The 12,804-nt window shown below is 35.5% G+C and overlaps 1 protein-coding gene across 6 annotated transcripts; it reads left to right on the forward strand.

Annotated features, from left to right (window-relative positions):
- Positions 1 to 255: 255 nt before the first annotated feature.
- Positions 256 to 12,411, forward strand: LOC114385054 (membrane protein of ER body-like protein). 6 transcript variants are annotated; one of them, XM_028344993.1, is made up of 10 exons: positions 260 to 925; positions 1,644 to 1,790; positions 2,043 to 2,720; positions 3,153 to 3,317; positions 3,856 to 4,055; positions 4,163 to 4,337; positions 8,905 to 9,288; positions 9,417 to 9,623; positions 10,935 to 10,996; positions 11,716 to 12,411. In XM_028344993.1, exons 1-10 carry the CDS (start codon positions 496 to 498, stop codon positions 12,175 to 12,177), a joined length of 2,910 nt encoding a protein of 969 aa, XP_028200794.1. In that variant the 5' UTR covers positions 260 to 495; the 3' UTR covers positions 12,178 to 12,411. The 6 variants fall into 6 exon arrangements, with proteins under 6 accessions (XP_028200799.1, XP_028200794.1, XP_028200795.1 ...); XM_028344994.1 differs by having other exon boundaries at positions 9,025 to 9,288; XM_028344997.1 differs by lacking the exon at positions 8,905 to 9,288 and having other exon boundaries at positions 262 to 925; positions 4,163 to 4,250; positions 4,311 to 4,337.
- The last annotated feature ends 393 nt before the right edge of the window (positions 12,412 to 12,804 follow it).

Genomic DNA, 12,804 nt, shown 5'->3' on the forward strand with positions numbered 1-12,804 from the left:
ACAATTACAAGCAATAAAATTCTAGTTCCAAATATATAATGCGATTATGTTTCTGGATCTCATGCTCAATACTAGTTGTTAAATTAAAATAACTTCGTGTTAATTTATCTGTATATGCTCAATAGTGATTAAAATGATTTTAAATATGCTAATAATTATAGAAATTAATAATTTGTAATTAAATAATAATAAATTATGATAAAAAGGAACATTTTTAGTAAAATTCTTTATTTCTTATGTTTTGTTCTCAAGCTTAAAACAAGTTGACATGAACACTGATTATATTTTTCTTCAAGACTCGAGCAATATTTTATACCTTAATTTTCCTTGCGGGTTGTGGTTGGAAGGGGTTGCAGTCTAGCATTAATGCAAAAGACTCAACTCTCAGAGAGTTAGGAAGCCTTTAAATTTCCACCCAACACCTTTGCTTCTCCCAAAAAAATCCAATCTTGCCATAGTTTCTGTGTCTGTTTCCTTCTGGGGTTGCCACCATCAATGGAACAGGAAGGACATCAATGGATAGTGCATCCTCATGATGAAGAAGAAGGAGAAGAAATTATGGAAGATGGTGCTTTGATAAGAAAGCAAACTGTGTCACATAACAAGGGCAATCTTATTATGGAGGAAGTAACATTTACATCCTCCTCCTCCTCCTCTTCTTCTAGTAGCAATGGCAGTGAGCATAGTAATAGAATTTGTTCAGTAGCCCCCCCAAATGGATCTCCTGTTCAAAAAGAGGAAGAAGTTGCAGAGAGAGGAGATGTTGGTGAAAATTGCAACCATGTTAATGGTGATATAGTAGATTATGCAGCTGCTGGGCTTGCACAAGTGGCAGAATTTGCAGGAGCAGAAACAAATGGAGAGGCCATAACTGGTGTTGTTGTGTCACAGAATAAGAACAGTGTTTACTTTGATGAGCAACAAGGTACCTCTCTCTCTCTAAAGTTTCTTTCTTTTTCTGTACTATAGCATCCTATTTTGGAGAAAGGATCAGTTTTTTGGTTGATAGAGTGCAGTCCTCTTTTGGCTTGCTAAATTATTTAATACATTTTTCAGGAAATCACTATTGAGTGTTTATTGCTGCATCACTTTCATTCCCAATGCTTTTCCTCAAATTATGTTACCAAGTTGTGGTGTGAATTGTAATGTGTGCATTAGTTATAGCAAGGTTTTAAATTGTGGTTGCAGTCATAGGTGCAATCTTTGATGTCTTGGGAAATTGTGAATAAATACCACTGATGCAGCTGCAATTATAGTCAGGGTGACTCCGAAAACCTTGACTTTGCGGCCAAAAATGCAGTTGCATACCTGTTTTTAAAACCGTAAGTCCTAGTCTAGTTGTTCTGAAGTTCTGTCTCTTTCCAGGGTTTAGGTTAACATTAGTCTGTGTCTGGGTAGTTGAAGGCAGTGCTTGATCCATATTGGTGTTGTGGACCTCAAATTGCCTTTCCTAGCTTGTCTCATGAGTACCAATAACTTATGAACAAAGATATACCAAGTATACACAAGTTAACTGGAACTAACCCAAAAATAGGACACAAATTATGCTTGGCTGAAATGTTATTCTTTTATCAAATTTCTGGGAATTAGTTTTTTATTTTCTTATGTTTAGTAAACATGTTGTCGCTTTTTTATGCTTGAAGGAATGTGGAAATGTCACCACTGCACATGGACCAAGCGATTTGACAGTCCTTGGACTGTGCCAAATTGGAATCTTAAGGGTTACCCTGACTTGATGACTGTCAAAACTATGATTCAACATGGACCATTTTTTGTTTGTGATACTAAAGGTCAGTAGATGCCAAGATTCTAGAACACACATTGGCAGTTCTCATCTGACCAGCATAGTTGAATAGTCTTTCAATGGGATGGATTCTCTATATTGATTTACAATATAATGTTAGCTCTGTATGAATAGCATAGAGGAATCTGTAATAGCCGTGTCTTTGAAACTCATTTTGAGCATTTATAATAATGTGATCCTAGTTTTTATTTTCTGTTAGCTATTTGGTATTGAAATAGTTATATGTGCCATTTTGTAGATGATGAAGTTAATGGAGTTCAAAATGGTGATGCTTTTTGGTCTGTCCATCCAACAAATCTGGGGGAGAGAGACTTTGATGTACAAGCGGATCAGTCAGTTGTTCAGAATAGTCTATGCAGTGAAATCACCAATCAATGTATGAAAACTGTGGACGACAAGCTCCCTTCTGTTACAGAAATATCTCATTTACATAATTCATCTGACATACAAGCTACAGCTGTTACAAATTTTCCTGAAGAAACTAGTACAAAGGAAGCTCCTAACCTGATAGAAGAGATTGATCCACAACTGGAAGAATTTGATGTTGAGGCAGTATTAGCAAAACAAGAGACGCATGACTTGTTCTGTCCTAACTGCAGTTCTTGCATTACTAAAAGGGTTATCCTCACAAAAAGAAAAAGGAACACTAAAAAATCAGGCAGCAAACCCAAGCGTGATAAGCCGGAGAATACTCATAATTTAGACAACGAAGCCAAGTGTGATGAGTTACAGACTAGAGGCAGCTCAGAGCTGCCAGATAGTTCTGCACAACCCGAAGCCAAGCAAGGTGTTCATGCAAATATAACGCCTGAACCTGGTATTCTTAGTCCAGAGCCATCTGCTGATAATAATCAACCTCACGAAGAACCAGAAGTTTTCAGATGTTTAGCATGCCTCAGCTTCTTTATTCCTAGTGGTAAGTGGGTTACCTTTTCTGTGATCAAAGCATTTCAAGGACATGCCAATCTTCAAAAAAAGAATAAAACTTCTGAAAAGGTAATAACAACAGGAGGGAATCTGAACTTCTTTAGGTTTAATGACTTAAAGATGTAATGTCAAGGAAGCTTTACTATGAACTTAGACGCATAAAAGTATGCCATTTAAAGAGATCTGATTATGAATTAAACATTCATATGTTTTCTGATATGCTTGAAGGTCATTGTCAAGTACCAACTCAACCTAAAGGTTACGCTATTAGGTGAAGGCTAACAAATTTTTTATATCACTAAAAATTATGATAGTAACATTAGTGCAAACTAGAAGTTTTCTTTTGACATATCTTGATTTATCTGTGATGATTATATGCTTGTCATCTATGTGAACTTAATAATCTTGTCATTCTGGATAGGAAAATGTTTTGATAGGTTCCGTTTCGATGGTGCCAATAAGAGTGAAAGTGCACGAAATCTACCAAGTATACCTGCAAGCAATTTGCAGAATCCTTCAATTCCACAAGGCTCCAATGCAAATTGGCTCATATCTCTATTTCCTTGGAAGAAGGGTTCAAAAACTAGTAAGCAAATTTTTTTAATCATTATTATTATACTGATACTTATAAGAGAAGTCACTTTTACAATGATGCTTATTTGAAGATTGGCCCCACCAAGGGCTGTGCCGTGGGGCTTCCACCCTAACTATGCTACTGTTATAATTGTTTTAGAGTCTTAATTCATTTCATGTTTGACGTTTGCAATAATAGTATTGTCAGTCATTTGTGAAGATATTTTTACAATGGAAAATGGATAACATTATATGTTTATATATTTATTTAAATCTTATATTTGAGCTAACTGAAACCTGTTTCTGAAGCATTTCAAATTCTCTACACTCCTTGTGGTTTACTTCCCGGTTGAATCTTCTATTAATAGAGTTTCACATATTTTCCTTTCCAACATTTTCATGAATAGTTGAGCCATATAAAATGTAAACTGAGAAATATGGTTGGAAACCATGCATTTAGTTTGCAGTGAATGCTCACTTCAGTTTGAAACTTTTTGTTATGAAATCTTTCTGTCTCCAATTTGCCCATTTTCTTGATATAAATTACGTAGGTGATGCACCCCTTGAATATTCTGGAACTGGTTCTGCCGAGCAGCCTAACTCAACATTAACTTCTAATGATGAACCAAGCTCCCCTGAAATCGGTCATTCAAAAGGTCCACTTGCTGATACATCTGATATTAAGAATGTAAAACCTACGTCAAATATTAATCATGGACATGGAGGGATGAATTCTCTGATGTCATCAACAGTAAGTCAATATAGATTGAATCATGAATAGAAAATGGTATCAAACTCCATACAGCGTCAAGAGATAGGCCATTGGCTGACCGAAAATGTCTTGACTCATTGTTTCAGAATGATTTGTCATCTATACAATCTGGTACAAAAGGTGCTGGTGATTTGATGAACGGAGTGCAGAGTGTTGTGCAGGATTCCATAGATTTTTCGGCAAAGAAACAATTACTGGCTGAAAACTGGATAATCAGTGAGGGAGAGAAAAAGAATGCTTCAGTGGACATAATAAGGACAGGTATGCTTGAGAACTAAAGATAATAATTCCTTGAGCTTTATTTGATTTAAATATGAGGTCCTTTCAAAACAGAATCTAGGAAAGTGTTAAACTTTCTCAATTGTGCATTATGAATATAGCAATAGAAATATGCTATCCATCTGGAAATGCCTTCCTTATTAATAAAGAAGGCACACTATCATTGGCTCAATTATTTGAATGCTAGTTACTTTGAAATAATTCGTGATTAAAAAAGAACAAGCCAAGTCTTGTATAAAAAAAAAAGGAATAAGGGATTTGTATATTGATTTAAGAGATATTACAAAGCCACTTCAATCTCTTACAAACGCAGTACTTATACTGCAGAGATACACTTGTCATCTAACTAATGACAACTGTCAACTAACTACAGTTTATTAAGCTAACCTGAGTTATTCACAGCCCCCCCAAACTCAATGGGGCTGAGAAACCAAAGAAGTTCAGCAACATTGAGTTTTGGAACTCAAATAAGCAAACCGAGTAGGAGACAAGGGCTTAGTAAGTAAATCTGCCCATTGGTCTGTTCCAGGAATATGTTGAACTGCTAGCTGCTTAGTCAGAACTTTTTCCTGAACAAAAAATACATCCAACTCCATGTGTTTTGTTCTAGCATGCAGAACTGGATTATGTGCTAATTGAACAGCACTGGAATTATCACAGAGCACAAGCGGTGTGATATGAGGAACTGCAAGTTCCTGAAGAGTCTGAATCCATAGAATATCAGCTGTGACAGCAGCCAAACTTCTGTATTCTGCCTCTGTACTGGATCGAGAGACCACTTTCAGCTTTCTGGACCACCAAGATACCAAGTTTGGACCAACATACAGTGCTGCACCAGAAGTAGAATGCCTATCATCAGGGTCTGAAGCCCAGTCAGAATCACAAAAACCTCGAATGGGAAGAGATTGATGAGGTGAGGCAGGATATAGAACAAGTCCTGAGTGTAAAGCACCCTTGAGATACCTTTGAATTTTTTTACAGCTGTCTAGTGGGATTCAAGAGGTGAAGACATGAACCGGCAAACTTTATTGACAACAATGTTGGAATTTTTAATAAACCTTATAAAATACCAAATGAGTACCAAAACACATTACGTCAGATTATCAAAGAGGTTTTAAGGAATACCTGGATCCATAGAGCTTGATCAACATGCAGCGAAATCTTACAGCGGTCACGAACAATTGGTTTAATGACCTTTCTCAACCAAATCACCTCTTTCCTTATGGGACCTTCATTTTCTTTAGGGGGAGAGGAGAAACTGTTTCTTGATTTGGTGTCTTGGGGACCATAACCATGTCTTAGATTTTAACCTATTAGGATTCTCATTATCCTCTAATGGGCCAAACTGGTTTCCGTTCATTAAGTCCATATCAATTTTTTGTTGTCAGTCTATTGGACTCATTGAATTAGATCACTTTATATTGAATCCATCTAAATGTAAATAACTGATATAAATGATAATATAATATGTAGCTCATATTAATTAATTAGGAATTATAAAATTCCTAACAAGCAAAACTTAACTCTGGATGAGTGATAGTCACATATTGAAGTGCTCCAGCAACAGATCTGTAGAAGGAAGCATCTTGCAACAGATCAGAACCATGCTTTGACAGCTTTCAACTAGAAGTCATAGGTGATGAAATTGGTTTTGCCTCCAACATATTTGTTCTAGTTAACAGATCCATGATATACTTTGATTGTGTCGTTAAAAGGGCTCCACTGGACAAAGAATGCACCTGAATGCCCAAAAAATAATCCAAAGAACCTATCTGTTTGAGAGAGAAAGTGGCATTGAGTTGCTGAATCAATTTCTCAACTAAAGAAGATGAATTGCCTGTGACAATTATATCATCCACATAGACTAAGCTGTAAATAATTGTTGATGAAGTCTTATAAATGAACAAAGATGGATCACACTTGCTGTCAATAAAACCAAACTGCAGTAAAGTGGATTTAAGCCTCTCAAACCAAGCTCTAGGAGCTTGTTTTAAACCATAAATGGCTTCATGTAACTTACACACAAGAGACTTATCAGATGTCTCAAAACCTGGAGGTTGAATCCTATAAACTTCCTCTTCTAAAAAACCATTAAGGAAGGCATTATTCACATCTAATTGTTGTAAGGACCACTTATGAGTAATAGCAAAAGTAAGAATCTCCCTGATTGTTACTGGTTTCATCACAGGAGAGAAGGTTTCATGAAAATCAAATCCAAACTTCTGATTAAACCCTTTTTCCACCAGTCTAGCTTTGTACTTGTTTACACTACCATCACTGTTTTCTTTAACTCTGAACACCCATTTACAACCATTAGCATTTCTATTTGGAGGAAGAGGAACCAGAGTTCATGTTTTGTTTTTCTGAAGAGCATGAAACTCATCATTCATGGCAGAATGCCACTTGGAATCTTGAAGGCCTTGTTTCACAGACTTTGGTTCAGCATGGACAAGAAGTAAAGATGGATGAATTCGTGGCTGAACTATGCCATCTTTAGCTCTTGTAATCATAGGATGAATATTTTCTGGTCTAACAAGAAGTTGCTGTGATGAATTCTGTGATTCAGTTGCAGATGATTGAGAATGATCATCAGACTGAACAGTACCAGAATTTGCATTTTCAGTAGCAGTAGAAACTGCTGTATCATTAAAAGGAGACTGAGCAAGATCAGGAGAAGACACTATGTTATGAGCTGAGGACTGTGGGACAGAAATACCAGAATTATGAGACTCAATAGAAGGTGATGAGACCTGACTTTTAGGCTGAGATGTATTTTAAGAAGGAGGATGAGAAGGTGACTCAATAACAGGTGGGATAGTGGAAAAGGATACAGTAAAAATAGGATTGAAGTGGAGGTAGAAAAAAGTTTAGGATAAGGAAATTGATGTTCATTAAAAATGACATCTTTTGAATAAAAATTCTACCAGAAGAAGACATGCACTTATAGCCTTTGTGACTGGGTGAGTATCCCAAAAACACACATTCAGTGGATCTGAATTCAAGTTTATGAGAGTGATAAGGACGCAAAAAAGGATAACAAGAGCAGCCAAACACTCTTTAGAACTGATAATCGGGATTAATTTGAAAAAGAACATGGTAAGGGTTGTCAAACTTAAGAGGATCTGAAGGCAATCTGTTTATGAGATACACTGCTATTAGGAAGGCATGAGCCCAAAAGGACAGAGGAAGGGAAGCATGACTAAGAGATAGTCCTAACTCAACTATGTGACGATGTTTTCTTTCCACAACATCATTTGATGGTGTGTGTGCGGACAAGACAGCCTATGAATGATACCCAACTCAGAAAAAAATGAAGAAAAAGAGCGAAATTCACCTCCCCAATCTGTTTGGATAGCTTTAATTTTGTTTTTGTTAAATTGCAATTCAACAAGTGATTTGAATTGTTTAAAAACAGATAAAGCATCAAATTTATTCTTTAGAAAATATATCCAAGTAAATCTAGAATAAGCATCAACAAAAGACATATAATAACGAAATTGACAATGAGAATTCATAGGAGCAACACCCCTCAAATCACTGTATATTAATTCCAAAGGAGAACTATACACAGTTTGAGAAAACTTAGAAGGAAGCCAATGAATCTTGCCCATACAACAAGCAGAATTGAACGAGAGGGGTAAACATCAGGAAGAAGATTTACACCAATGGGTCATGAGCAACCATATAAGTGAACACACTTGTACTTCAACAATCTCTCCCTCAAGTGTGATTCTCTTTCACACGATAGTCTCCCCCTCGAGCGACATCTTAACCCAAAACCTTAAACCGAACAATTGTCAAGTGAGAGGCCTAACTCAACCCCAAAAGCTAGCTCAAGGGGTGAGGGTTGCCCCTTACTTATATATTCTAATGTTGGATTATTTTTAGTCGATGTGGGACTTGGATTATTTCCAACAAAAACGATTGAGTCCAAGCACAGTGATCACTGGCTCAATTTGCTGTTTCCACAGCGAAAAGCTCTTATCATTTAACTTTGATGTGAGAAATTTTTCATAGGAAACGACAAAGCTGGAATATCTTGATTCATCGGAACATAATTTAACCGGAATCGTGCTGAAGTTGGTCAGAATTGCGCCAGTGTTAACCAGAGTTGCGTTAGTTGGAATTGTGCCGGTGTTAACCAGAGTCACACCAGAGTTTGCGGAAGCCATGAAAATGGATCAGAGACCTCTGAATACCATGTAGAAAAGATAGAAGAGAGAAAAGGGATTTGCATATTGATTGAAGAGATATTACAAATCCATTTCAATCTCTTAAGTCTTATGGTTATACACTAAAATTATTTTCCCTGTTATTTTAGCAGAATTAATATATTAACACTCCCAACCTGCATAGTTTTCTGTTTCCTATTGAATTATACATGCCTCTCTTTAAACTTGTAAAAAGAGTAGCTCGCCTTGCTGTCCAAGATAAATGAAAATATAAAACACTTGGGCACCTATTAATTATACATAATGTACATTTTCTTATTTTCCTACGTTAAACATCAATTCATTTCTTGCTCACTTTTCCAAATCATATGAATCAGATAATGCTGAAGTTATGTCATCGGGTGCTACTACAACTGAAACAATTGTTAAAGCTGGACAAACTACTATTGAGAAACCTGTTGAAAGGGAACCTGAATTTCTTGCTTCTACAACTGTAGGGTCTCAAGTCATTAAGGAGTCACCAAAAGATGGAGACAAGACACCAGAAACTGTTAAGAATGGTTATAACTCTTTAGGACAAGGAGCACAATCACCACTTCAATCATCTGACAGTGCAATACTAGCAAATGATGTAGCTAGTGATAAACAAAATTCTGGAATAGATGTTATCTTGCCATCAAAACCAAATATAGCACTACTTGATAATGTGAAAAATGAAATTGAAAAAGGAATACATCGGCCTACTGGAAATGAAAATAAAGGTATGTGCATCAAATAAATATCATCAGTTAATCACCAGCACACGGCATTCTTGCTTACCTGTAATAATGAAAATAAATCTTGCAGGTTTTCTTGTGTAATACTAATCAGAGTTTTTACTATGGTGCAGGTGGTGATGTGATACTTGATGTTCCGGCTGAAGATGCTATTATAACAGAACCACGAACTCTAGTACAAAATGGTGAACAACCAAGAGATGAAGTTGGTGAACCCCAAGGATGGGAAATACTTAAAAGCATTGTCTATGGTGGTTTAATTGAGTCAATTACAAGCCTAGGAATTGTGTCATCTGCAGTTAGTTCGGGTGCTACCCCATGTGAGTTTCTCTCTCTTCCTTTAGGGGGTTGTGGAATGCCCTTTTCAAGAGTGAAGATCAATTAATTGGATAATACATGTATAATTAGGGGTAAAAATAGATCTGGTTAATCTTTTACCTCAAATAAGCTTGACCTATTTCCTAAACCTAAGACCTTAATTTACATGGCATTAGCCTTTTTCAAGGCTTGACCTGGCCTTTTAAAAGTCTATTCTGGCTAAAAAGCCTATTTAGTAGTGAGGCCTTTTAGGTAAGCCACATTTAAATAAGCTAACAAAAGTTTCAAAATATTATAGAAGAATTTAATGCAGTTATAATAAGAATAATATCAACATTATTATAGTATTTATATATACTTAAATAGGTTGATTTCTTAATATTAAAAGACTTTTTAGATAGCCTAAAGCCTAGCCTTTTAGTTAAATAGGCTTATAAAAAATCTTTGGCCTATCTTAGTAAATGGACCTGGTTAAGCCATAGGCCCTTGATATAATTGAAGTATAAAGTTATTACATGTATATCATGTAAAATGTCAAGTGCCTTGTGGTAGATGAAAAGAGATTCATTATGTTTAAACAAATTACATGGTTACAACTTACATTCTGCTTATGGTACTTGAAGCACATTTTATAACTTTAAGCATACATCAAGTTTTTTCACCCAATTGGTGCAACTTTGATATTTTTTTAACAAATTTGATGTAATACAACTTATACTTAATTTTTTATTATTACTTATATGTGATTGAATGCATGAGGCACGGCTCAGTGACTTTATTACATGAAGAAGACATCGGTGTGGACCTTGACTTGTACTAAAGTTTTGAATTGTAGTCATGATTCATCCAATAATAATTCATGGAATGGAGCTAGAGCTCTTGCAATTTATTGAATGGAGCCATGACATAGACTTTTTCTATTCACAAAGATTTTGTGGCTATAGGTCATGACTTTAGTGCAAAGTGTTGCTCCTCATCTATGACCTCTATCATATTTCACACATATGATATGACTTCATATGTTTGGTGTCCACAACTTTGCTAAAAAATATCTAAAGATAAAAGGGTCATGGATAATACCATCAACTTTATATGCTTATTAATCAAATTCAAATCTGTATCCTTAAAGTAATTTTACTTTAATTTATAACTGCCTACTGTCTTTTGGTTTTATGAGAAGGTTCGCTGAATTGCTAGGATTAGTATCTATATTTTTGAGGGGTTATTTCAAATTTGCAATTTTTTATTTTATATCTTAGAAGATGAAAATTTGGTTGATGACAAATTAATTTTCTGATCTTGTGTTATTCTAGTGAATATTATAGCATTGGGATTTGCAAATATCATCGGTGGACTTTTCATCCTTGGTGATAATGTGAGTGGCCTTCCATGTGCTCCGCAATTTCATAATTATAAATTGTATCATCATATCTCTGGCATTCTCTTATCACATATTTTTCACGCACGAACAAATTATAGTTGAAATATCATGTTGAGATAGTCTTATTGAGAATGGAAGTAGGAATACCTAGTATAACATGGTAGGCTAAAATTAAATCATAGCTTCTCTGGTAACCTGTCTTTGAACATCTTACTGTATGTATATACTCTCTTTAATCCTAATAATACTATTTTATGCTAAGATTAGTTATTGGTAAGGATGACCAATTTTTTATGTTCTAATTTTACATCATCATGTGTAGGACATTTTAGAACATAATGCATGAATGAATGATCTGATAGCTGATATCGCGTGTTTTGAATATGATTATCATGTTGTTCAATGTTCAATAACAACAGAAGTAGAGAAATGTTATTTCACTATTAACCTTGATTACTCCATGCAATTTCAAAACTTGGTGTCATGTCCTTGATGCTATGCAGTTCCATTTGCAAATGATGTATTTATCTCTGTTTAAAACTTGTTCAAGCATGCCACCTAAGACAACTCAGTTGATGGAGCTATTTGGCATGCATCATGTGTGTGTTCAAATCCCGAAATGCACTGTGGACTCATTTCAGTCAAGCCTTTTCCTCTTAATCTAATCCAACTCAAAAACTTAATCAAAGCTCTTCATTTTTTCCCTTTCCCAGCTTATTGACTTGAAAAAAGATAACTCTGGAGGGGATCAAACACAAACGAATGTGCAAGATCGGTATCAAGAATCACTAGGGCGCAAAGAGAACTTCTTGCTTCATGCTGTTGTAGCTGTTTTATCATTCCTGATATTTGGTGCTATCCCTCTTGTTATCTATGGCCTGTTGATCAATAAGAATTACTACACCGAAGTTAAGCTCGCCACAGTAGCAGCTACATCTATTGTATGCATCATTCTACTTGCTATTGGGAAAGTTTACACCAGCAAAGCACCCAAATCCTATATTAAAACTGTGTTATACTATGTTACATTGGCAATTTCGGCCTCAGGAGTCTCATACATAGCAGGCAACCTAATCAAGGACTTTCTAGAGAAACTTAACCAGCCAGAATCAGGTTTTGCTATTACCATGCCCATATCAGACACAAGTGTGGGGCCAGCATGGATGTCTTACTGAAGCAGTAGGGAGTAGGAATTTTGGAAGGAGTTTGAGCTTCTTATGCTGAGCTTCAAAGTTAGTACCTAGAGGAACTTGGTTAGAATAAATATATTTGTAGGAAGACATGAAGGTTCAAGCAACCTTTTATTTTATGTTTTGTTTTCCTTGCCAAGAAACTCTTGGAGTTTTGTAACTCAAAATGGAATTTAGGAAAAGAAATTTCAATAAAGGCTTTGCATCTTTGTTCCAATATGTGATTTTGTGAACAGTTTTTTGCTGTGCTGCTTGTCCAATAGCATTACATCTGTGTGGCAATGACTAAGATACTGATACACTTAATGGGAAAGGTGTGATACACAACTTAAAGTCTAGGTGAAAAATATATGATGATTTTCAATGCAACAAGAGATACTCATTCTTAAACACAAATATTTAAGAGGTTAATTAATCCGTCCATGCTGCTTTTGTAAGTATCAAGATAGTATGACTTAACGTTCAATGAGAAATCATAAATAAATAAAGGAGTAAACTCCCATATAAGTCCTTAAAATTGTATATGTTGTTTTAGTCTTGGACATTTTTAAAAATTCTTATCTAGTCCCTAGATGGGTAAAAATTCGTTCACTTTAGTCATTAACGTCATTG

Source organism: Glycine soja, chromosome 14 (genome assembly GCF_004193775.1).
Source record: "Glycine soja cultivar W05 chromosome 14, ASM419377v2, whole genome shotgun sequence".
Taxonomy (NCBI): Eukaryota; Viridiplantae; Streptophyta; class Magnoliopsida; order Fabales; family Fabaceae; genus Glycine; species Glycine soja.